We start from the raw sequence: 27411 nt of genomic DNA, 5'->3' as shown, positions 1-27411 counted from the left end.
TTCCTGTGCATGCCGGAGAGGATACACTGTTTATAAAAACCAACGACACCCAAAACTTTCTGTTCGACCAATTAGCAGATGTTAATTTAAGGTGTTAAGGCTGTGACATACTTTGAAGCAAAAAATCAAATCAAAATAATCACACAAAAATCCGAGTAAATATGGAAGCAAGCAAGATTGGTACGTATATATGACAGCACATTATTGAGACGCAAGACATAAGGACTATGTCATAAGAGAAGTGATGAGAATTCAATGCAGAGGCTCGTGTGCACCCGGGGGTTGTCAAAATGCGCTGTTCATTTCCTGAACCGGCAAAGCGGAAACAGATTCAGAGGGTGACCTAGTCCCTTTGTGTTGCTAACTAGACAAACAGTTGCCGAACTAATGTCAGGCCGAGAAACGGCACAAGTTGCACAGGCAAAGTCTGTGAACTATGACCACCGTCAGTCTTGAAATATTCTATTTGTCTTTGGGAAAACTCGCCCAAACCAAGAAGAGAAGTCTTCTAAACAGTCAACAAACGTGCGCATTAAAAAGAACATCCTACGGTAATTTGTAATGAGTTTAAGGACACTTTGTACTCCGGTGCTGGTTTAAAAACAAGAGACAAAATAGTTGACCGAAATTAAAGTCACAAAAAAAAATAAGAGGAAAAGAAAACTGCTGACAAGTGCTGGTTTTGGGCACCGTGACTTAGCAAAAAGACCGTGCAAAAATATCCTACTACTGACAGGACTAGACATCACGAGCAGTTTAACCTGAGATTCGCCTTATTTTTTTTTCAGTCGAGGAAGAATATCCGGAACATAATCAGAAAAGCAAGTTAATGAATGAAACAAGGAACATGCCATCGTGGACAGTAAATGGAAGCACGGACAGAAAGCGTAGAATGTATATTGTGTATACAAAAAAAAAGTATTAAAGGTGCACATGGAAAAAAAAATTGTGAGCTCCCCCCCATCAGGAAAAAGTTAATGGTACAGTGGTTTAATCTGTTGAGTTGGACATGAAAGTCTTTATTTGTATGAATCCATAACGTTTGTTTGTTGGGTTTGTTTTAGGTTGGGTTTTTATCAGTAGTCTTGTCAGGTAATTTTGTCTGCATTTCTTATCTTTTTTTTGCTATTCTTTTTGCTATTTTTTCACGAGGCCAAATCAAGATTCAGGCAGAACACAGCTTCTGGAAAGGTTGCTCATCAAAAAGGAAAGTTTCCTTTGCCATACAATTTTTTAAAAAAATCTATGTCAATCCCATATTGATCGTGGTGGATAGGTAATCTACAGTACATGTATGTACACTGGTTTCAAAAAAAATATATAGATAAGCAGTTAAAATTATAAACCCAACCCTTTCTACCATAATCATCCCATAATGGACAAGTAAATGTTTAAGCAGCAAGAATCTTATTTTTAAGTACAATTAACATGATTTCAGTTAGACTCTTGATAGTCTAGACAATTTGAACATGACAAGTGTTTGCAGACTATTCAACCGAGTCACCTGTCATAACCTCTACCATAACAAACTTTTGAAGTTCCCCTGGCAGAGTTTGGCAAACAAACAACAAAATGCAAAAAAAAGACGACGTGCCACTACACACAGCAGGGCAACGCATCCGTCACAAACCAACCGAATTCTCCCCCTTGATTCATCTCTCTAGCTTTACAATGATAAATGCATCTAATTTATCTATAATTTATATACATGTATGTATTTTTACATTATTACATAATTTGTATAGCCTCTGTGAGATAAAAAAAAAAAAAAACCTTAAAAAAAACACAGAAACGGAACTATTTAAAGCAAAGATAACGTCGCAAGCGTTCAAGCGTATTTATAAAGTCTCGCTGTCGGTACACATTTCAATTACGATGTTAAGTCAGTTGCTATTTTTAACTGTGTTTACAAATTTACACAAAAATATTACAACAGTTCTGTGCTTACCAGATGCACTAAGAACTTTTTTTTTTTGTGGGGCTTACGACTGTAAACCTTCAAATCTGTCCGTTTTAAGTCTGGTTCCTCGTATCTTGCCTTTTCTTGCACCACCGAAAACCGTCAATCACAGGTCACCCTCCGCCCTTCTTGTGTAGCACCCAGAGTATAGTACCCTGGTCACAACGCAACAACTGACTGTGTTTGCCCCCACCCCAAGGGGGAGAACACTTTAATTGGATTGCCCGCTACTAAGGGTCAAAAAAAGTTAACGACCAAAGTTTAAAGTGTTTTCTTCCTACCGTTAGCGAGGGCTCAGGAAAAGCCGATGCTGAAATTCTAAGTGGGCTTCCTGCCTCGTGTGTACTTAGCACATGTCCATAAACTCTCAAGTGCATTCAAACTTCCCCAGTCAACAAGTTGCCGGCTTTGGAATGACAAGGCAACAAACTCAACTCGGCAATTTTTTTTTTACTCTGGTACCAGGGCCAGACTTCATGTAGCTGCAAAGCTGAAACAAAATGCTATTCAAAATTGTTTTCCAGCCAAAAATCAGCTGAGAACAAGACACAAGGAGAGTACAAATCATTGGACACTGTTGGCATGTGCCCTGTTCTTAGCGCCCTTGGAACAAAGACATTGACAAAAATGGGGAACTGCCAACACAGGGCTGGACAACTCAGTTGGTAGAACACTGGAATGGCAATCCAAAGGTCGCAGGCTCAAACCCCATTCTAATCACTCTCTTTGTTCAACATTTGACAATTGTTTCTGTGCTCAACACATTTCCGCACTCAGCAGCTCCATGCCTTTGGCCCGAGGGCTGTTGGGCAGACTAAGCCCCAGAGGGAAATATCAGTCTCACTCAAAAAGGATAAGTGACAGTATTTCTCCATGGGGTCAAGTTTGCTTACTTCTGAATTCACATTGATAAATATTTTCAAAATCTGTGATGTGACATGTTGGACAGGACAGTTTCTCTCGTCTTTTCAGTTAACTAAAGTTGACCAGGACTGGCACATCGGCGGCGCAAGAAAAGCCCAATAGTCACACTGGTCACGTGAAGCGTATATCAGATGATATGCATATATTATCATCCCTCTTTCCTTCACAACGACGACATAAAAACAGTTTGTCGTATTCCTACAGACTAAAATACACACGGCACCATGAAGCATCAATATACACTTGTTTTTTTTTGTTTTTGGAGGGGCGTCATATAGCTTTATGCTTTCCCCCGCAGCACCCGCATTTCGTGCCACACAAGTGGCAGCATTTGAGTGGTAAATAGCACCATAGACAGGGGACAAACAGCGACAGCAGCCCCAGACCCAGCCATCTTTGGCAGAAGTGGGTGTCGCCACTGATGTCGCACGAGCAGGGGTCCGAGAAGTCCCCCTCCGCATCCGACATGCAGTGGTACATCATGCTCTGGGCTGCCTGGATGCAGCTGACCTTCCCAATGCAGCGTTCTGTCTCATCGGGGGCGTCTGGACACACCCCCCGCCTGTTCATCTCCGGATTGAAAAACTGTTGGCAGTGCACACACTTGACTTGATCAGCCGGCATGGGGACCTTGAAGGCCTTGACCGGTGGGGATGGTGGCCTGGGTTGGCCGGTCACCACCTTGAAGTAATGTCTGGGCTTTCTTAAATCGTCCTCCCCTTCTGCCTGCACCATTGGATACACATACTCGTGGATGTGCGGCGGCTTCTTCAAGATCTTGACGTAGGGATCGCTGCTGCCGTTCTCCCCCGTCAAGCCATTGTCCCGCTGCGACTGGAACTCGCTGGCCTTCTTTGTCCATATCGTCTCATGTCCAATCGAGGAATACTTTTTGTTGGAGTTGGAGAGCCGGCGTTCCTTGTCATCCTTGACCGACCTGGAGCGGGACACGTAGTGGACTCGGTGGAGACGCTGCTGGCTGCTGTGATGGCTGAACGGAGGAGCAAAGTCTCTGGTTGGGGTGGGCTGCATAAGGATATCTCGTAGACTCTCTCGTTGGTTACTGCCGGGTGTGTTCTGGTATTCATGAGTGGGGTCACACAAGAGTGGTTCGCCAACATGCTGTACAAAGAAACAATCAAATACATACACAGCATTCGATTAAATAAAAACAACCAGAAAAAACAAACAAACTTTGAATGAGCAGTTGTGGGATGCTAAACTGTCCAGGGATGTCAATTAAGACCTAAGTTTATAACAGTAAAAACAACCCAGGTTACAGGCAAAAATAATAGGCAATTGTAAGGCAGATGTTTAACAAAGATTCTCCCAAGTTTCAGTGATTTCTACACCACCCTAACTCTCTAAGCCCTTTTTGCTAGTAGGAACCATCCTTAACCCTCCAAAATCCTTCAAAATGTTGCACTTATGTTCAAATGAAGGATACCCAGCGCCTCACAAATCCTTCAAAATCGTCAGACAGTCCTGCCTCAAAAAATGCATTCATCCTCAATCCTCCAAAATCCTCCTCCTTTTCAAACACCATTCATCCTCAATCCTCCAAAATCCTCCAAAACCGCCAAGAGGATTTTGGAGGATTGAGGTTTAATAAGTGATGCCCACACCAAGATGGGTATGCAACCTTTGTAATCCCTGCAAATAACTCTTCTTTTTACGTTATAAGCAAAATTTTATTATGAGACATGAAAACAGCTAACTGATATTTTTTCCTGATATGACTCATATTTTTTAATCCGGAAGGATTTTCTTCTACCACTTCCTCCTTAAAAGTGCTTTTTAAGCAGAGGAACTAGGCTTGTGCAGTGAAGGATTTTGAGAGACAACAGTTTATCATCACAAAAAACACACTGTGGTATTCCGTATAACTAAGTGCTGTTCTGGGCAGGCTATAATGTCAACAAAATAAAACAAGACAGAGGGTGAAAGGTCAACCGCAAACAGGCAGATCGGCCCTGCCGGATGGCTAGTAAGCAAAAGTATCGGTTATAAGTCCAGCTCCACAATTGCTTGCTTATTTCAGGCATACAACTGGGAATTTAGAAAAAAAACTAGGAAACTCCAAACCACACAAGACTTTGTACAGCACTTTTCAATTTGTAATGGCATTCATGAGAAGTAAAAAAAAAAAAGGAAATCGGCGGATCCGTGGAAAAGTTGCATGCCTGTTATTTAGATGCGCATCTAATCAGGTTGGGATTTTAAACCTAACTCCCTACTGAGTTTTATGAAGTAGAGTACCAAGTCCATCAAAATCCATCACTGACTTTGCCTCACATAATGCTTCAGGACCAAATCAATTGAAATCCAACACAAATCCACCACTGCTATAGGTGGATTTTGATGAACTTGGTACACACGGCTTATCTACCAAAATGCCCCCAAATGAGAAGATGGATTTTGATGGAGTTAGGGTTAGGGTTAAAGATCTTTTGCTCACAACTTTATCGGTACCAGTATTTCGCTATTTTAACAACTTTGTTCGGTATTGCTCAGTATAAAAGTTATTGTCACTGTACGGTATTACTGAACTACTGTCAGAGCCTATTGGGGAACATACATGCACATGTATATGGTGCCTTCGAGTAGCATCCCCGTTGAAGCCACGAAACAAGGCTAATAGAATGCTGCAGTGTAATCGCCTTGCAGTCACTAAGACCCGCTTGCGAGCAGGGGCAGTGGTGGTTGACACCGGGGGCAGACACGAGTATCACGTGATGGCTTATCGTACACTCGTGTAAGTTTTATTTACACGTGTAAAGTAACTCAAACGCAGCCATAGAATTGATTTTTTAAAAATTTTGTAAAAGGTTTTTCTTTTCTTTATTTTAATGAAAGGGCAGGGGCTGACATTTACAATGTACCAAACAATTGAACTGTACATTCTTAAGAGTATTAAGTATCTCAAAACTTGATTGTGCTATGTTATTGTTGTCTAAGCAGTTTTTGTAAAAAAATATTTCACCCTGTTGGAGGATGATGCGAGGTATAACTAACAGCCTTCTCAATTTTTTTTCTTCAAATTCCCATGACTTACACTTGGTGGGAAGGTGTCTGGGTCATCGTCGACTTCATTGTCCGTTGACTGGTTCAGTGAGGATTCCGTCGATGCACCTGTGAAAACACCACAAATAGGAAAGACTGGGAAATTAGGCACAAAGGCATTTTCTTTTTATCAGGACTAGCAAGGTCACAAGGTGAACGCTGCAACAGTTTGCCGGGGAAAAAAGGGAAAGAGAAGTGGTTAAAAAAGTGGGTCAGGTCGATCATCCTGTCTGCTGGAGACGGAGGCAGTTCTGGCAGGGCTTTGGATTCAGCAGTGGGAGGCTCTCAGCCCACTTCCCCAATTTCACAAAAACTTTGGACACGATGCATTTAACTCTGCTCACAAGCGGAAGGGAACATATGTGTTACATTGGAGACAAGTGGGATCTTTACATAATATTTTCTGGGGGGGGGGGAATAAATATGGGAATGTTGAAGTTAAAAGCGAATAACGAAATAACTGTGAACTTCAACCCAAAGAACAGGGAATAAGAACTGATAATTAAGTGATATGTAACTAAAGATTTAGAAGAAAATATCCATCTTTCATGGTACATGTACACATGAATAATGTCAGTGGTGTTGTATGACTCCACTTTACAAAAAGTTTAGTTAATGGGTTTGTCTCTCTCCGTCCTTTGCATTAAATGTATTGAACTAAGACTACTTTATTCTGGCACTTATGATGTTTTGTCATGATTTCCCCCCCCCCCCTCCTTTATGGATACTAGAGCTAGGCTGCCGGGCCTCGTTCACCATTGCCTGGTCTGATCTCAAACCTACAGACAAATTCCACAGAACAATCTGTGCCTGTCCCAATACACACCAAAAACCGGCAAGTTTCTCTTGCAACTAACGCCATAGCCTAATGCATTAAGCAGTGCACCAGGTCTGTAGTATCCTCCAGGTAACTGACAAAGAGGTGGATAGAAAGGCACCAGAAATGCTAGCCTGCGGGCGACTCTAATTCTCCTCTAACTTTTCCTTTCTTTCTGTCTTCTTTAGTTGCAGACTCCTAACAGTGAAGCCTCTGGCAACATTTCTACAAGTTTTTGAGCCATGCTCTCTCTGTTTCTTCTCCGCGTCTCTTTCTCCCAGGAAAGCGGGAAATCTAATTGGCTGACAATGGAAATGAAGCATCTTCCTGACATAAGACGCGCGGTCTCTGGGGTGCTGGCAAAGAAGTCAGTGGCCAGACAACTGGGGAGATTTCTATCCTAATGCAACAGTCAGATCTGGGAAATTTTCCGGGCACATAATGGCCCTACACATTTCCAACTGCAGCCACACAGTAAGGATCTTTGGGGACTTAACCCATTTCATCTTCACCATTCTCCAACCAGACATTTTCAAATGAAAAAGAGAAGAAAATAAAGAGAGAAATTGTTGTCACTTCTCAGGTTGAACTTAACCTACAATTCCATTTCACAATGTCATGAAAATATCTTTAATTATTACTCAATACGTTTACTTTCAAAACTGTAAAAACACTTCTATTACAATGAGAATTCTGTACCGTAAAACTTGGCAAAGATACCCCCCTCTTGGGCTTTTTATTTTTCAGCAGCCGTATGAAAATGAAATTGCCCTGCTTTTTCCGATATCAGTCTTGACTTTCACTTTCAATCCCATTGTCAAGATGCCCTTTAATCGCATGACAGTTCCTTCGTCTTCCGATGCCCTCATGTGCTAACACAAACACCTTGTTTGCTGGGTAACTTTCAGTTTTTAGGCAAACACTGTTGCGAGAAAACAAAGGGGTTGCAATGTTTAGACGTAGAAAGTTTCTAATGAACTTCTTGACCACCTGATTACAACATGTATAGCGTGTTTAAAGAGAGTTAAAAACAATATATGCCAAAGTTTAATTGTGATGTGAACTTTCAGTTTGCGCTTCCTACCATGTACATTGCATTTTATATCGCATAAACAGGGTGAGTAAAAAAAAATGAAACCCAAATGTTGGGACCATTGTTTTATTGAAGTTCTGCATACATGTATGTAGCACTTTCAAAATCTAGGATATGAAAGCCCCACTCATAAGCTTTCTTTTAGTATAAGAATCATTCAAATCACTCATGTGCTTTTCAAGTTACGGAAGTTTAAACACAACCACCATTTTAAGGTTCTGTCCACGGATCACAAAAAAAGTTCAGTGTTCCTTCAGCAAAATGAAAACAAATCACATAGGAATGGTGTGTAAATTGTTTTCGTTTTGCTGAAAGAACGCACACCTTTTGTGTTATCCGTGGACAGAACTTTAAAACAGTGGTTGTGCTTAAATTTCCGTAACTTCAAAAGTACATGAGTGATTTGAATGATTCTTGTACTAAAAGAAAGGGTTTGAATTGGGCTTTTATGTCCTAGTGTTACATCACACCTAGATTTTGAAAGTGCTACATGCAGAACTTCAATAAAACAACAGTCCTAAAATTTGGGTTTTCGGTGTTTTTTTTTACTCACCCTGTATTGTATTTTGGAAATAAACTCTTCAAACGTCGATTTCCAAAATGTGATATATCAAATTGAAAAAAGTGAAACTTTACATGGTTTTTAAAACTGATAGAAGATACATACATGTACTGTACCGGTACATGTACAAAGTTAGTTCTAATTTACATTTGTGTGTGTTATTGTACTCTTAAAACAACAGCCATCAAAACTGAATTTTGGGAATCAGGAGAGGGAGGGATTCTAAAAGGTAACAAAAATCACATTTATCGCGTTCTGGAAAACAAACTCTTCATTTATGCAAAATGACCAATTAAGTCCGACCAATGAAGGCCATACCACCACGGCCCTTTAAATTAAAAAATCCAGCCAAGCCTGCCAAACTATTCACATCCCACTTCCCCTACTAGACAAGGAGAGGAAAAAGTCACTTCCAGAATGTTCAGTCTCCTCATCCTGATTGGGGAAACATAAACACAGATAGCAAATCCAGATACCAGGTTTTTTTTTTTATAAACTTGCAACTTCCGAAATGCATTTGGCACCGGTGTGTTTTAACATGCATACATGTACACATATGTACATGTACATGTATACAATGTATGTACGTGAATGCATGCAACACAGTTGGGGGGGAGCGCAGTTTGTGCCCACAAGAAAGAACATGGTTTTCATGTTTTGTACCCAAACCCAACACAATGGTGTGTTTGTATGGGTTTAGATGAAAAAAGCCGCTGTAGAGGGAAAAGGGCGGTCTGACCTATCACACACCCTATACCAATATTGCACATGTACATGTACAGTATACATGCGCATTTTTTTCTCCCTAAATCTTGTCAATTGTGCAGCAGTGCGCGTCGCTCTGAACAAAAACATTGAAATGGTTTCCAGTTGTGGCATGCACCATGTAACTGTCAATGAATCACGTTGTGTATGCATGTGAACAAAACTACCGGTACTTCCCAGTACACATTGGTCTAAATGGGAACCCATGTACATACACATTAATAAAGGTACAATGTACATGTATAGGGTACATGTACATCATTTGCAGCTTTCAAAAAGTAACTGACAATATTAATTATTATTGACTATATATGCTTGGGTTTAAAGATTGTAATAACACTAAACGCCCTGCGAAATTATTCTTTCTGGCATGCTGTCATGTTGAAGAAAACAATAAATGACGGCCATTTCGAACGATGCGTCTAAAGATTCATTTTTTGAAATTTCCATTAGTAATTTGTTTTTAATTCGGTGACTGGTGCGCGCAAGCATTGCCACAACGCATGCGCGCGCGCGGTCGCTACAATTCGTCGGTTCAATGCATGACATTGTGTAGCTGCAATCGGTTGAATGAGAACGTGTCCCGGACGCTGATTTCGGGCGTAATTCAAAACATGACTCGTCAACTTTTGAGTTGAAATCGAGATTCCCGGAATATTGCTGTCTCGGACCATAGGCCTACAGCACTCAATGAGCTGCACGTAAAACTTCATCAGGTTAGTTGTTCAGCACCCTCCTTTAGATTTTGAGCACATTTGTGGCTTCAAACGAAAAAAATACAAAAGACAAATGATGTACTCTACGTTTAATTTCCACTGAAAACAATCTTGAAACAGGAAGTAAAAAGGGGGGGGGGGACACCGAATTTCACAATTTCATTACTGATAATTGGAAAACCTCATTCTATTTCATGGTCCACTAGTAAAATAAACACACTGCTTAGAAGAATAAATTCCCTTTGACCTTTCAACATGGTGCACAGTGTCCTGCCCCGCTGGAAATTCCAGCGCGTCGCCGATCACATTAAACGATTAATTTCTTAAGCCGAGCCCCATTGTCCTTTGCACAATAAAAAATAATCCAGCTGGTTCCACGCGACACAAAAGGGCAAATCCGCTGTAACTGACTATACGCAATGCAGGTCTGTGGTTGTCATAATGGCATCTGTTGAGCCACAGTGTAATTGCACAGATTATTCATGAAAGCATACACACTACACAGTATGTACATGTACGTTAAAGGTAATATACGTGTACAACATTTGCAAACATCAAAAAACAAAACTACCAAATTATGATGAAACACCGTTCTTGAGTATAAAGTATAAGTGTGTCTCAAGCATCCTGTGCAATCATGGCATCTGGTGTGCTGTCGTTTTCAAGAAAAGTTGAATTTTTGTATCAATTTCCAACGATAGTTGGCCGACCATCGTTGCAAAAAATTGACTTTTTTTATCAAAATACTGCTCCAAATTTACCGAATTTAGTTACAAAGTAGTCCACATTTCATTTGTAATCAGTTACACATCCATGTATGACCTCATATCGCAAACCTCTGCATGCATACATTTTGTGTAAATGAACAAGCATGAACATTTATACATGTATGTATGTACTGGTACATGTACATGTACGGTATGTTGTACATGTTTGTTTACTCAACCCCATACATGTACACACATGGACATACATGTACTTACATGTAGGTAATCTGTGCTGCGCACTACTGGTACATGTCCTTTTAATGGCTGGCATACATGTACATGTACACGTACATGTACCGGTACATGTAGCTGTGATTTCAGTGAGACTTACACAGGCTGTTCTCATTCATGTACATTTGTAACGTAAGAAACCACTGCCCTACTGTCACCCTAAGAAGTGACTTCCCACTTTCACAGTGCCTGACTAGCACAGTGACTCGCACAAAATAATGTACAGCCACCACACTGTGACCAATATCTTGGCAAATGGCAGACATTAATTTTTTTTTTCGCGCTTGTTTTTCATGAAAGAAGCCCGAGTTTCCAAATGTATGTGGGGCATTCTAGATTTACATGTAATTTAGCCTACATGTACATGATGACTGGCAATGCAATTTGTACAATACAATGCCATGACAGTCTGGAGGTGAACGGCTTCAAATTGACATGTACATGACTACCTGTGTTTAACAAGCGCCACATAATTGTACTGATCATGCCTCTATGAAACTTTTTCACACTAGACACACCTCGGGGTTGACGCGGGATTGAAAACATGCGGCGTTTCACACTTGAAACTTTTCAACCCTGCGCCAACCCCGCGCAAACCTGAGACTGATTTCACCCCAGGGTTGAACTCAACCTTACTCCAGACCAGGGTTGAGATTTTCAACCAAGGTTTGAAACTCTTGCCAGGGTTCGAAACACTAGTAACTGAGCGAAATAAGCTTGGTTTGCAAGACACAAGACACCTTTGATCCGGCGCAGGGGTGAACGCGGGGTTGAAAAATATAAAAAAATCAACCCGGGGCGGCCCTGGGTTCACCCAGGATTGAGTTCAACCCGGTTTGGGAGGCTCCAGTGTGAAAAGGCATTAAGAGCTGTTGGGTTTAGACCATTCTCAGGGTATTCCAAAGTGTTATTTGTAAAGTATTAGAGAAGCTTCACTGCTTCGCATCATAACTGGTAATCGTTTTTTTTCTCTCTCTCTGCAAATTTACATGTACATGTATGAGGTACATGTATACCCCTACCAGCCAGAGGGTGGATTCCACATTTTGGTCACTGTATTCTGAACTGTTCTATACAGGCATGCAACTGGGAAGTCACAAAAAAAAGAGGAAATTCAAATTTTTCCCAGACTTTGTACAGTGTTTTTCTATTTTCAATGGCACACATGGGAAGTAAAAAAAGAGGAAATCAGCTGATCCGAGGAAAAGTTGCATGCCTGTCTATAGCTGGAACATGGAAGGGAAAAAAACACACACACAAACTCTTTGCCTTCCCGAAAATCCTTCTCTCATCGGCAAAGAATCAACAGATGACAGGAGGGGTGGAGGGAGACAGGGTGGAAGTCAGGAGGGAAATCCGACTGTTGGAGAGTTGTCTCCTTGACCTTTTGACAGTGCTATTTATGAGTGAGGATATAGAGGCACCGACTTCTCTAGTGCAGCACATGCACACATCTGTGCACACACACACACAATGGCACAGGAGACAGGAAGTAGGCCTTGACGTACAGGTTTGGCTTGCTGACCATGAACATCCTGCTACACTAGTCATTCCATCAATTACCGCTCTGCGCTCTCATTTCACTCGCTGGGCCAGATTGGAGGCTTAGTTCCGCTGTCACTGCCAAATTCACAGGCACAAACACACACATCACCCTTTATACCACACAATGTGTTACGCAGGCTGGGCAAACGAGAATTACATGTGTACATGTATGTACCTACATGTAACATACGTACATGTGCAAGTGTACATGTACATTGTACAAAATGTACATGTACATGTACATTGTACAAAATGTACATGTACAAACAAAAGTCAAGTTTGTTCATTTTTGACATACCGGTAAATGTGTACACATGTACCTACATGTATAGTACCGGTACCTGTTACATGTTGTACACTGAACATGTATACATCAGGGGGTTTTACCCTACATGTAATTTACAATTTAACATTGTACATGCACAAGTACCGTACGTGTACATGTATCTGTGTCATTTTACACATGTTTTTTTTTTGAAAGACACATGTTTGTGTACACGTACCGGTACTGTACATCTGTGATTTGTACAACTTCCACGTACACTGTACGTAATGAAACATATACGGTGCATGTACCGGTACCATGTACCCCGTACATGTATAAATTTCTGTCTCTGTACAATTGTTCATATTGAAATCATTTACATGTTTAAATATAGACATGTACATGTACCAGTACTGTACATACATTTTGTACAATACGGTACATGCGTACATGTACATGTATACATATCTGAAGCCTTCCACAGTGCCCCCATGAGCCTTCCTCATTATCACTGTAGGGATCTCCCTGAAGCTTTCAGAGGAGGCAGGTCTAATTACAGGACTTGGGTGATGTACACATCAACTCAGTTCCTCTTCCTGTGCGCTTCTTAGAACTGCAATATGAATAGTGATGAGGTTATCTAACTGATGCACAAATACATGTACATCATGCACACAGGCCTATCTGTATTGTTGTACAATGTACACATACCGGTACCGTACATGTACCCGGATACACTGTGCAAGACTAGCAATTAACTGCACATGAACATGTTCATGATGTACATGTACATGCGTACATGTACATCATCTGTTGTCATTGTACATGTACACATGCGTACATGTACATTAAATGACATGTACTGAATAAAAGTGAATACATCCTGTACAAAGTACATGTACATGTACATACATTTCATGTACATGTACATGTATACGTTATGTACAATGTACTTGAATTACTGTAATCAATCTCTGATGACATTTCAAGTAAGTCGAAACAAATTTCTAATAGACAACAAAGGCAAACTGCCTACATGTATGGTAGGTGCATTGTAATAATTCATGTACATTTGTATATTTCAAAGTCGAACAAAGAAGTTGAAGTCAACTGAACCAGGGTTTCAACTATGCAACCTCTGACGAACATCCGGAGGTTGCAGTTTCAAACCCTGCTCCAGTCGATTTCTTTGCTCAACTTTAACTTACACGTAAGAAACAACATTGTTTTTGTTTCGTTCAATTGTTACCAAAGAGTCGGCATCATATCATGCAGTCAGGTGCAATGGATTGTATGGGTACAGTACGTAGTTTATAATGTTAGGTGAGATGTTTGGTCTGCCAGAATTACCAAAAACTTTCCAAACAAAACAATCTCTTCTTATCCACATCTGAAGAGGTGAAATCTGAGCAAACATCAAATTTGTGGCCAAACAAACATGAAACACGTAGTACGTACTGTACTCGTGTGAACTCTGGGAACTCAAGCACCAAATACAAGTACTAAAATTAGACGCAGACCTTTTGACACAACTTCCAGTTTGGAATATCACAAAGTCCAAAACATTGCCATTGTGACATTGAAATGAGTATATTTACTTGAACAGCAGCCAAAAATGTTACTATCTTGAAGTAAATCTGCTGTGGGCTTCTTAAATTTTTGGGGTTTTTTTTAGGGGGGGGGGGGAAACAACAGGCACTTTCATCTGTGTGTAATTTCATTCAATTTGATGCATTTATTCTTTACGTATGTAGACCTTACATGTAACACATTCTGAAATTTAAGTTTGTCTGTAATTGCTTTTCTTATTGTTCCAAATTATTCCCTTGTATTGAGGTGCCCCCTAACTGAGTGAAGACTGAACAGCGAAAACTTTTAAGCTGTATAGGCAAACACAGAATGTACATGTACAGTGTATGTCCAGCAAAACAGCCATCAGAACTTGTCTTCAAATATCCACAGAGCGCAATGAACACAGGGAGTCCAGAATACATGCAGAAAGCCTAGAGCTGAATGTTAATCAATCAATTCAGATATTAAAAAGTTTGCAGCATCAAACTTTCCACAAGGGACACATTCATCATGTACAAAAGTATCAACATCATGAACTTGAGGGTCGCCCGACCATTTTTTCTTTAAAGTTGAAAAGTTGCTTTCAGGCTCTCTTGTGAACACTGTAAATAAATGAATACAGTCGAGTCTTGTTAATACAAACTCCTTCGGACCTAGCCAAATTGTTTGTTATATCAGAATTTTGTATTAAGAGGAACATCAGTCCCATTTATTGTGCAAATAAATGCACAGTTGGGACCAAGGCCTTATGTTTGTTATAACCAGAATTTTGTATTAACAGAGTTTGTACTAACGAGAGTCAACTGTACTCAATATGAAAGTCAAGGACCACAGCAGCACTATGTTAACCCTAACTCTCTCTAGAGGCATTTTGCAACCTCAATCTTGCAAAATCCTCCAACTTCCTCCATGTAAAAACAGCAGACATCCTCCATCCTGCACAATCATCTGTTTCTTGAATGTGGTTCTTGGAGGGGTGACCGTTGCCTCAATCCTGCAAAATCCTCCAGCAATCACTGTCAATACGTTGAGGCAGAGCCAGTGACATCCTGGAGCGGTGCGGAGGATTAAAGTATAATCTAGGCCTAAATTTGTGCATGGCTGAGCATAAACAACACAAGGTCCGCCCAAAATCAGCCACGCCTTTGTGCCATATAGCCTCAATCCTGGAAAATCCTCCATTTGGCAAAGAGGATTTTGCGGGATTTGGGAAGGTTGAGGTTAATACGACATAAAGGATAATTAAACTCGTTTCTGTTTGGAGACGATGACTAAGTAAGGAGAAACATTTCAGATGAAGGTCAACGGTCATCATTATGAGGACTTCCACCACAGAGGTTTTCCATTTCAGAAATGGTCATTTTCAATCCAGAATTAGGCAAATCCCAAAATTCTGGAACCGATAAAAATATTTTGACATTTCAAGATTGGCATCATCTTACAGATATCATGTTTCTATCTCAGTTAGTAACTGGATTTTAATATAAAAAAAAGAAAAAAATTACATCACAGGTTTTTTTCCGTCATCTTCTCAGGAGGGCTCACATTTTTAAAAAATAATATTCTACTTGATAAAATGCTATTCAGATATGCCGTGAATGATTGGATATTTGGTATGTATTCAACACAGCCCTACTTTCTTAAAGTGATGTACATTAACTTATAAAGGCACCCCCTAGAGATTACCCAAATGTCATTGCCCATTACTTTAAATTGTCAATTTCATACTTTAAGAGTTACCGGTAAGATCAAAACGACCCCAAGCCAAAAAAGAAGCCACAAAAATATATGAACTGTCTCTTGAAATGTGACCCACTAAAGAGTGATTTGGTTCTAGTGCCGATTCATTTCAATTGCTTCCTTTTTCCTCATCAAACCGAAAGTTGACAGTAACTTATACTGGAGCTGGGGGAAGCGGCATGCACAAAAAGTGGCATGCACATGGCCTAAACTGTTGGTGTTGAATATACACAGGTCAGATTATCAATAACTGCTTTAAAATACTAACTCCAGATTCATCCATTTCTGAAAATGACAGCAAAAACAAATGTTGTATAATTACCTTTAGTAACAAGTTTGCCCAAGCCTCTGTTTCTGATATTAGGAAAATGCATGAATACATAAAAGAAAATTGGTACAAACCGTCGTCAAGTTCCTGTACAACTCTGGCGAATCCTCGGTCGAAGGCTCTCGCGTCGGAGGGGTTGGAGAACGTCAGTCCAAACTTGGAGTCTTGCGTCCTCCAATGTCTGAAGGTCGGCGTCGGTTTGTTGTATTCCACGTCGCGTCGTAAAAGGCAGTCCATGAGCCTCTGCGCAGAGAAACGGAAGAGAGGGTGTGTCAGAAACAATGCCAAAAGAACATCAGTCATGAACATGACAAACAAACAGCACCTCCGAAACTACATATTTATATAAAAATTCTACAAAGGGAATGATCGCTCCCTACTCAACCAAACAACAATAAAATATAAAAATCTGTCTTTGTTATATCAATACAAACTCGAGCACAATTTGAAAGAACACATACCGGTACAGTTGTTTAAAATTCCAAAAATTACCATGTTTTGTCTATAATTACCTCCATCCCCTCCGTTTACTCCAGGGGTGGACAGGCAGGAAAATATATATTAATTTGAGAATCATGGAAGATCCTCTATTTTGAATGTATTCCGATATCCGGTGAATGGAACCATTCATGCATACAATGGTGCCTACACATGCTTTCAAACAACACACTGTTTTCAACCCTGAGATGCCAAGCTTCCATGCCTAGACATATGGATTGAAAGAACAACATGCAAAGTGACGTTAACACCATGGTGAAAGGAATGTCCACCAGAAAGTTAGAAGCCTGCTACATGCAGGTCCTCCGGAATCAAAGAGTTGTCAGACGGCAAAAGCTAGAAATAAACTGCACATTTGGATATGAAGAGTTTATTTCCCAAAACGTGAACATTTTGTACGGACTTTATAAAACTTTGAGAATAAAAACAGTATAACAGCTGTTTCTAAACTTCAGTTAAATTCGCTTTATTGTATTCGTAAGTTGTGTTTACAATGTACATGTACATGTAGTCATGTACAAATGTAAGTATATAACTGCCATCGAAATTGCTTTTGGGCAGAAAGGAGAGAGCAGAATTCTGTTAGGGAACAAAAACTTTTGGGGGGAGTTTGGCAGATCAAGCCATGTGTACCAAGTCCATCGAAATCAACCACGTCATGTGACCACAGGTGGATTTCAACGGATTTGGTCCTGAAACGTTATGTGAAGCAGAGTAGCAGACTGAGAGATGGATTTTGACGGACATGGTCTTCTACTTAGTAGAACTACAATGTAAGTAAGGAATTAAGATTGAACTTTGAAGGAATCTTGGGATCTGATGTACAGTATACATGTACACCCATTCATGTACATTGTAGTTTGTGCATGTATTGATATCTACCGGTATATGTACAATACGGTACATCAACTGGCCATTTATAGTGTACATGTACACGTACATAAATATGTTAAAATATCTGTATGTGTACCGTATACGGAATATCGTGTACATGTACATACATGTGTACATGTACTTCCACATGTTCAGCAAAATATCACTTTCACATGTACATGTACTATGTAGGAACTACTGTACATAATATGACCCAGCACACAGTGTACAATGTAGCATGATGCTATAGGCCTAACATCTCTACATCTGTACAACTGTAACACAAACAGATTTAAGCTCCCACAAACCCCACTGCAACTGTACAGTAACTTCTACAATTGATTGAAATGAATGCCACATACAGCCACATATTTATAACTGTTCAGGGCTTTGAGTTTGAATAGGGACCCTAAACCACAAAATGGGGTGACTCTTCCTGTGTAAATTACCACACTGCTCAACAACAGTCTGGGGACCCTTTATTCCATCCCACACTTCACTGAATACAATGGAGGCATTGATGCCCCACAAGCCAGGCCCAGCCACTGGGTGTCTTTTGACTGGATGGAGGAGGGCAGCCGACAGGAAGAACTCTCATTCAGAGTCAGTCAGGCAATTAGTTCGCTTTTCATCAGATCCACTAACAGGAACCCACAGTGTTAAACCAATTCTAACAGATCTATACATTCCTCCAAAAAAGGAACAGTTTATTCACAGCACAGGGGGACATTTTTTTCATGTACAGGAAAGGGACAATCATTTACAGCAATGTTTTTCAAAGCCCAAGTGATGCAAACCAAAAATAAAACCACAAGATCAAATACAGCGCTCCAGCATTGGAGGGCTCTTTCTGTTTTCAATCCTCTGCATGTATGTTTCCAATTGTCCTCCATTCTGAGGCTCATTTGAAATTCATAATGTAATGTACATGTACATGTACATGTGTACATATATATACAGGTCTCCATGTACTTTCTTACCGTACATGTTTAGTACATCTACGTATACAAGTTGTGTAGCTCATTTGCTCAACGTCTCGAACAAAGACATTGTTAGGCAATCCTGAGCTCGCAAGTTGAAACCCAGCTCCAACAACATCTTAGTTCAACTTAGAAATTAATTAGTTGAATTATAATGTAAATTTATCTAACACACAATAAGCCATTTCAAAATCCACATTACATGTACATGTATATAATTCATGGAGAACTGTACATGTTCAACAAACTCAGATATCATGAACTTGTAAAAACCTGAACTAAAATAATAATGAACATTTTAAAAACATGACAATTTTACATTGACACGATCTTGTCTATAGCGAATTAATTTGCATCCCTGTACTTTTTACAGATTTGCTGTTGCTACCTGCCATCAGAAAACATACATGTACATGTACACCCATGCACATACGGTATGGTCATTGTACGGTACATGTACATGTACATGTAGTGTACCTCAATTTCAAAATGAAAAAAATATATCATTGAAAAATAAAATAAAATGGTGTACATGTGTACATGTAGACTCTAGCCTGGTTGTATTACAATGCATTTTTGTGCACATGTACATGTATATGTATACATTGTATACATATGTGCAAAATCGCACTGTACATGAACTGCAGCACTGCGATATATCTCAAATGCCAGCCATACAGTTATTTGGCATCAGTCAGGTAGGGGCTGCATACACTGGGGAGGAAGTCAATGATTACCAAATGGAAGTATCTACTTGTGGTGCACCTAGCCTTTAAATGGCGACAATATGTGCATGTCTCCATACATGCCAGTCTGCATTTTACATGTACATGCCCGGCACAATGCTGCTTCAATTTCTGCCAAAGCTTGCTCATTTCAATTGTGTCTGTGGCCATCAACTGTTGTGATCGTTAGGAACATAATAGTTATACGCATAAGGGGTCCATAATGCAAAGGCTTCATACCCTGCTCTCGAAGTACACATGTATACAAACGAGATCAGTCGGGTTGACATGATAGAACTATATGTTCTTAATGAAACGCATACTTTTGACAATCTCTTGACAAGACATCGCGTGCATACTTTTGGAAAATAAGTAGAGACACCGAGCAACAAACTGTCACAACTGAACGATGGAAGTCAAAGTTAAGTTTACAAACTCCACTTTAGATCAGCGTGCATGTCCTGTTGGTAACAAGTGACTGGTTTCAACTTCATGTAATAGCACTGAATTAGTCTGCAACAGAGCCCCAATTATTACAGTTTTTGTGCAAGCATGTCTCCACGCTAAGTCAACCCCCGCCCCCTAAAAATTGCCTGTAGGCCCAATTAGTGACTGCATTACAAACACTGTGGGTTACACTTCGGTCCCCAAATTAACTCCTAAACATTCCCCAAGACGTGCCCAGTTGTTGGCCAAGTGGGCAGCCACACACACTGAAACTGCCCACAATCACCCAAAAGTGGGATCCATCGGGCGCACTCGTTGGGTGGCGAGTTATAAAATGAAGGGCACTCTTCAGGAAGCCCAGCACTTCCCAACAAGCGGGACTTTGTTGAACTGGAAACGCAAAAAAAAACCAGGACTGGACGCTATTTGGCATGGCACTCGCCCGGCGAGCAAAGTGACTGCGATGTTTACCAAAGTAACATTCCACAGATTTCTCCGCTTTGGGTATAAACGACCCTGATTACACCGTACAAAGATTTTGATGGACAATAATGGGTTGCCATGGCAAAGAAGTGGCCTCATACTAGGGTCATCGTTGGGATTACAATTGAATCATTCTTGTCACTACCTCAGACGCAAGTCTGTGGATTTTTGGCCTTTAAACTCATCTTCAATGTTTGAAGCCACAGCGTAAATACAATGTATCGTACACATTTGTGCGAATACAGACAAATGGCAATTCAGACACAAAGAATGTGCGAAAGTGAAAGTCTGGTTTCTCTATGTATCGGCTACTTTGAAGATGTCAAGACAGAAAGAGTTTCAGTTCTGGAAAGTGAGTCACACGTGGGTAGTGAAAACCAAAGTATTCAACAGGGGTTATTTTGCTTCACAAAGTGCAGGGAGAGTTCGGCCAACTTACCGTGTCCCTGGCAGAGTTGGTGCCCACTATCATGTATTCCACCTTCTTAGTCTCGGGGCTCAGCCTGTAGATTCCCACAATGCCGTAGCCCCCGTTGCCGAGAGGCCCCCACCCCTCCTCAGTACGCGTCATCACTTGGGCTTTCACGCGTATGAGACAGGAATCTCTGAAGAAACGAAAAAACATATCACAACCCAAAACGTTACTTGTTGAGCAGTTTATACAAAATATATATTTGCAATCAACCGTTCCAAATTGATATGACATCTCAACCACATATTCTGTTGTTTGTATGAATCAGGCATGCAACTGGGAATTTATTTTTTAAAAACGAGGAAACTCCAAACCACACAAGACTTTGTACAGTGTTTTTCAATTTGTAATGGCATTCATGAGAAGTAAAAAAACGAGGAAATCAGCGGATCCGAGGAAAAGTTGCATGCCTGATGAATGTGAACTGCTACAAAAAATGTGTTTTTAAACAAAAATTAAATAATTAACGCATGATACAGGACACTGAAGGGACAGCACATTTTTTTAAAAACTTTAATATGATGTAATGTATGAAATGAGATGCTTTCATTAGTTTCCTGTGGTTTTGTTTTTCCCACGCTGTATTATTCATCTGATCTTCCACTTCCGTCTTGTGTTTTCAAAACATTTCAGAAATGCCAGAATGATTCATAGCTGTCTTTTCATAATATCACCACCAGCAAATCAATCACAGTGAAAGTTTAGCAGGGCAATGGGTCACCTGTTTCATTAAAAACAACTTTCATTGTTAGGCTTATCACTGTTTGGGCTACGATACAGCCTGAACTGACTACACATAATGTGGCCAAGAATGTTCTAACTAAGACCACAGTGCTGTTTGGCAAATAAAGCACTAGTTTGGAAATGCGAGTGCAAAACATAGTTTAAACCATACCACCATTCACCATCCCCCCCCCCCATCCATGTGTCCCCCCCCCCTCCAATTTGGTAATACTATTAAATCATGCTTCACTGTTGTCTTTGCTCAAAACTAACAGTCTTTTATCACCCGTGTGATAAAAGTAACCAAAAAATACAAATTCATTTTCTGCAAAGCAAAGTGTTCTCAACGACTCATGTCTTGATTCACAATTTAGCAGAGGGTTCATTACTACCTACATTCTAAGCCATCTATTGACCCTCGCCAACTCTATGGACGGGATAATTTTTTTTTTCTTTTTTCATTTTTTTACTCGTAAGTCATAGCCACTAAAAGTTTTCAAGCTATGTACTCTGTGCATAAACAGTGCATTGCGCTCTTTGACCACTTTCAAGAGCCAATGGACGCAGCCTCGACTCCATGGGCACGTGCGCATTCCTTCACTAACCCCTAGCCTTGAGGAATACGTAAATGACGCTGATTGACTATTCAGAGCATACTGCGCGTGTATTTCGAAGGCTGCACGCCGCGCCGTACGCTCGCGTTATCTCCTGCACGTCACGTACAAACTTTTTTTCAAGACTGCACGATGCCTGCGCGATGGATTCTGGAAGCCTGGGTTTTTGCCAAAAGAAACCTGTACAATGTATCTTGTGTTGTAAAGGGACGACAGAGGTACGTACATTTACATCCTTGCTCTATAACACGACACCGAAATCTCATGTTTGAAAGGATTGATTCTACACTTCGGCCATGTTCCACACAGACACTGTTGGATACAGCTACGGCTAACCAATGTACAATGTAGCATGCCCATAGCAAAATATCAAAGCCATAGCAATAACAGATTCCCAGAAACAGACCTTATTTGAAAATTTAGATTGCTGGGCATGAAATCTTCATACAGTAATCGACTTCTGGCAAGTCCATCAGACCACTGTCCCCATTGAATGAAAATAAGTACGGGGGTGTTATTTCCGGTATCCGTATCAATAAATCCAACCAAAACAGATTTATCTATGGGCAGGTAGAATTCCACAGCACCATGTTTGTCGCAAGCTATTAAGCGCTGCAATCTGGTATTGCAATTTTGCTGGAAGTCTGGCAGCAGATCAATCATTAGCACATACTCGAAATTAACATCCATGTCTTTTAATCAGCTTGGCATGAAGCCGGAAAAACTCCCCACTGAAGAAAATTATTTCTCTCTCCCACCAATGACGTGAAGTACATACTATGTACAATTAAGTGCAGTTTGACATAATATTAATGTGCCGGCCTGAGGCTCTTCGTCTAGTCACAACATCGATAGCAACAACTGGTCTCTGGCCACTTTTCACTGCACTCAACTCATACCGACTTTCAGAGTGCCAGTCAAGGGTGTCAGTGAACAGTACATTTCTACATAACAAACACTCAAAAATGAAAAAAACTCCTACTTACAACCAATTCTTAATACCTAAGAAGTACGATTTCCAGACTACGCTGAAGTGTTAGCTTGGAGCCTGTGTATGGAGTGTTTTGGCTTTATACCCTAAAAGTGTCCAGATTTAGGTGGTGTATTTTTGTTTCAAGTTCATGTATGTCAGTAATCAGTATAATGTCCTCTTCAACTAAAACTTTACCATACACGTACATGTACTTGTGTACATGTACAATGTACCAACAACAAAACCATACTGGAAGGCATAATGTATTTCCCAAAAGAAAAGTTTGATCAAGATCGGCAGTTAGTGCAAAATTCAAATTCCGCAAAGATACGGGAGACACACGTACATTTGTATTTTCAAACCACAGGTGGAAATGAGTGAACATAACACTTCCAGTCTTCCAGATAATGCTTACTCTGCCTAAAGTAAAGTGAGAATTGTGTCTTATTTCCTGAAGTTTCGAGGATTAAAATGTCCGTGATGAAAGAATTGTGTCAACACACTGTACCGTTTGTTGTAAAAAAAAAATTAGTCAAACAACCTGGCAGTATTAAAATAAAGGTAAACACTAAACAGAGAATAAAAATTAAGGAGCTGTTTCAAATTTCTTCTTAGCTTCTGGTCAAACTGTGTCTAATGTGTCAATTTCAAGGTCAATCCAAATACAAAATTACTTGTGGGGATTAGGGCCTAACTGAATGAAACTTGCTTATTAAGTTGTCATTGGCAAACTGTCAAATCAATATTCTCTCTTTACCATGTTTACCTAAATATCTTCATTTTTTTTCAAGTTGAACAAAGAAATTGACTGGAGTGTCGTTCCAGTGCTCAACCAACTGAACTATCCAGCCCCACGTTCATTGCCTGTCCCCCCATTTTATCAAATTGTTGTCTTTATTCAAGGGGCACTAGTCAGAAGCCATAAACCTGTACATGCCATGTAGCCAGTGATCACGACCAAAGTCACAATGCTAGAATACTGTAAACTTGGGAAATAGCAAACGGGGATCCCTCAGAGTGGATACGACTTTCTATTACAAATTTCCCTCTGTGGCATATTTGGAAATATCTTCATTTTTGATAAAAGCACCTCAGAGAAGTTCATTTCACATTTTGTACCTGCTTATTACTTATGTTAAAATTTCAACTCAGTACTTTAGCAAACAATACTCAAATTGTTGAAGACAAAACTTTTCAAACTAGGCACTCTCACACTTGAGAGTTTCAAGTTTGAGACATATGTTTTGCTTCCAGGTATCAGTTGCACTGCAATACTTTTATACTGCTCTATGCGTTACATTATGAAACTCAAGGTAATCTGGGTTTTGTTTGTATTCTCAGCACTTAAACACAAAATTGTCTTTCAATGTAACAAGGATTTTCAAAACTTTTGGGGGGGGGGGGGGAGCAAATCACTCACCAGTTGTGGAAAAAAATGAGAAATGGGAGGGGGGCTAGATATGCTATCTATTACCTAATAATACATTAAATAACAGTACATTATTGACTTCACTCTTTTCTGTTCTGTTTTTTTGGGGGGGGGGGAATCTTCCAAGTGGCAAGTGCGACGCTCATGACTGGGACCAAAGATTCCCTTTTCACATGATTTGGTCCTCAAGAACTTGGCAACAGTTGAAGTCATAATGTAAAAAAAAATCATTATTTTAATGTGAGCAGTTACTCAGATAGGGACTTACTTCACCATATTCACTTTGTATTAACCTTAATGATCCCCAACTAGCCAAACTCCAACACGAGGGTTTGGTGGAGTCCAGCTGTTTAGTGCACAGTTTAATAGCACAGAGTGTTGGAATTTGCAAGGATGAGGAAGGTTCCAAGTATATTGAAGGGAGTTGGGGAGTTAGGGTTTTAATTTAACATGTTTGGACGGTTTGTAGAAAATCGCGGGAGTTGCGAATCGACGATAAATTTTCTCCTCGGTATATCACTTGTACCGTGTGAAATTGAATATTTTGTTCATACACTACATTCGTATAAACTCTTCCATCGAATGCTTGTTGAATCAAAATAAGTTGTAAAGTCTCTAATTTTTGAAAATTCGCCAACGAATCACCGTATGCTTTTGCCTAGTTCCGGATAGCGCGTGCACTTACGACCCAACTACACGCGCGTTAATCGATTTTGTGTAACGTATTCTGTGCTGGGTCAAAGATTTTTGGTCCGTGCGCGAGTTCGAGCTGTTGCGCTGCAGACAAAAGTTTCAAAATCATTTATGTTTTTTTCTCTTTTTAAAATTTGCTGGAATTCTCTTGAATGAACTATTTTTGGAAAATGAAATAATACTAAATATCAGAAAATATGCTTGATTCTGTTGGTTCTGGCTGAAAAAAATTTTCTCGGGTGATTTTTTTTTTTCGCGTGAAGCAGTTTTGATCGATTCAGAACTGATTGAACCGATCCGGAACTACCCGGTAGGAAAAGTGACATCGGTACTTTTGACGTCGTAAAATCAAAATAAAAAAAGCTTAAATTTTGAAAATTATTTTGTGGTCTCTCCATCACTCAAGGTAAACTTTTTAATCAATGTCACTTGAATTCGTGGAGTAGTTGAGCCGAAAGCAGCCTGAATGATGTTTGCTATCCGGAACTAGGAAAACGACTGTAGTCCTAGACATGTCACTCAGATTTGGCAGGCAAACTGTCAAAATGTGAAAATACCTTAATTTTCCAGTTATTTTATTATAGATCCACTTAACAACTGAACAATATGAATCTTTTTGTTATTCCTCCATGCTGTCGATGAGCATGACTGACCCCAACCATTCATCATGTCCATTACCAACACAACAGTTTTACCTGGCTTATGTTGGCCTAGGCTATGACTTGTAAATTGTGTATGCATAACACATTAACAGTACACCGTGTATTATGCTATGCATGGCTATACTGTATACACATACAGTAGGGCTAAATTCGGCATGGCTATCGGCTATGTTTATCCGTATTGAAAGCACGCATTTCTGTACCCATTTAGTCTCTGTTCGGGTATATTCATTCTTTTTTTAGGCAGATTTTGTGATCCAGTAAACTGTCACTGCCATTCACTGTTCACTCCTTCAGGTTTAATCCATGTGAACTCGCAGTTAACCGTATGCACTAACTTGTGTGACTCTCTTGCCACGTTCTGGACCCAAACTGACCCCCTACTTTCGACATGGCTTTACGGTATAATTTCCCCAGTTTTGTATCCACACGATATACTCACTCGTCTACACGTTTCTCCTCCATCTTCCTCGTTATCCTCCACGCTACTTATTCCGATCATGTCGAGTTATTTGGGACATTTTTCTCGAGTTCGGGGGACTAGAGCCATGATTTTCCTTCCCCGACATTATCATCAACTCCATGCATGGATAAGCGGGGTGATTCACACATGAGGAAATGATCTCCTCATCACACACACACAGAGGATGTTGCGCGGTAATAAAGTAGTTCCAACATCCACTTCCCACAAACGTCACATCTGAAGTTGCCACTTTCTATCCTTTCCAATACCGCCCAAAACGTCCGGCGAATGAACAAAAACCCAATTCAGGAACGAATTTGGACCACTTTGTGGTACCGGCTTCATTAACTAGTGGCCAGCGGATTAACTTCCTAACGAGTCCCTTCCAATGTCAGCTTTTTCATATGCAAATCATTTCCTCTTTGTGGCCTTGTAGAATATCGGCTTTCCGATTCGATTCACCGGCCTAGTTCAGTACACATATCTACATGAACGATCAGCCAGCAGCGCAGTCAAATCACAGTTAGGAAAGAGGGAGAGAAAAAAAAGAGTGGATGTTTGCTTTGACCCTAACCGCCTCGGGGTCGACTCAGGGGTTGAGCCAAACTAAACACTGCACCTATTTATATGTTGTGTACTATACAGTCAGTATTTTTGTACTTTGTCTAGCCGTACAGCCTCAACCAGGCTAGGCCTACTGGTGTAGCCTACTGTACATGTTTATAACAGTTGTACATGTACATGTACTGTACATCATAATACAATCATGGAGGTAGAATTAGAGTACATTGTCGTAGGCCCATCGAGGAGTAAATATACAGTTATGTTTTATTCCTCCATGGTAATAATATGCTACATCACAAACTTTCGACTTAAGACACTCAATCCATCAATTTATACCCTGTATATTCTCTGCATGGGTGTCATGCAGCTGTCTCGATCACTTTTGATAATTTAGTCACTGATGGTGATTTCTTTTATCGATGTACTGAAATATGAAAAAAAAAAATACTTTTTGGTTTAATGGT

General features: G+C 40.2%; 1 protein-coding gene across 1 annotated transcript; it reads right to left on the bottom strand.

Moving 5' to 3' along the window:
- On the bottom strand, positions 1-26787 carry LOC119740376 (sprouty-related, EVH1 domain-containing protein 2-like). Its single transcript, XM_038215651.1, has 5 exons — positions 26363-26787; positions 20794-20959; positions 16423-16591; positions 5940-6016; positions 1-4006 (listed from the first exon to the last, which is right to left on the bottom strand). The coding sequence occupies exons 1-5, from the start codon at positions 26383-26385 to the stop codon at positions 3155-3157; spliced, it is 1287 nt and encodes a 428-aa protein (XP_038071579.1). The 5' UTR covers positions 26386-26787; the 3' UTR covers positions 1-3154.
- Positions 26788-27411: the final 624 nt, after the last annotated feature.

Source organism: Patiria miniata, unplaced genomic scaffold (assembly GCF_015706575.1).
Source record: "Patiria miniata isolate m_02_andy unplaced genomic scaffold, ASM1570657v1 HiC_scaffold_5, whole genome shotgun sequence".
NCBI lineage: Eukaryota > Metazoa > Echinodermata > Asteroidea > Valvatida > Asterinidae > Patiria > Patiria miniata.
Note: the sequence above shows the minus strand (reverse complement) of the source record. Positions and strands in the feature narration are given on the sequence as shown.

What these genes read in the sequence shown, in the direction of transcription:
- LOC119740376 (XM_038215651.1), bottom strand. Translation starts at nt 26,385, where the DNA reads ATGGAGGAGAAACGTGTAGACGA. An exon ending in GAGGAGAAACGTGTAGACGA is followed by an intron (nt 20,960 to 26,362) that starts GTGAGTATATCG and finishes TCGTTTCTTCAG; the next exon opens with AGATTCCTGTCTCATACGCG. An exon ending in CCAACTCTGCCAGGGACACG is followed by an intron (nt 16,592 to 20,793) that starts GTAAGTTGGCCG and finishes TTCTCTGCGCAG; the next exon opens with AGGCTCATGGACTGCCTTTT.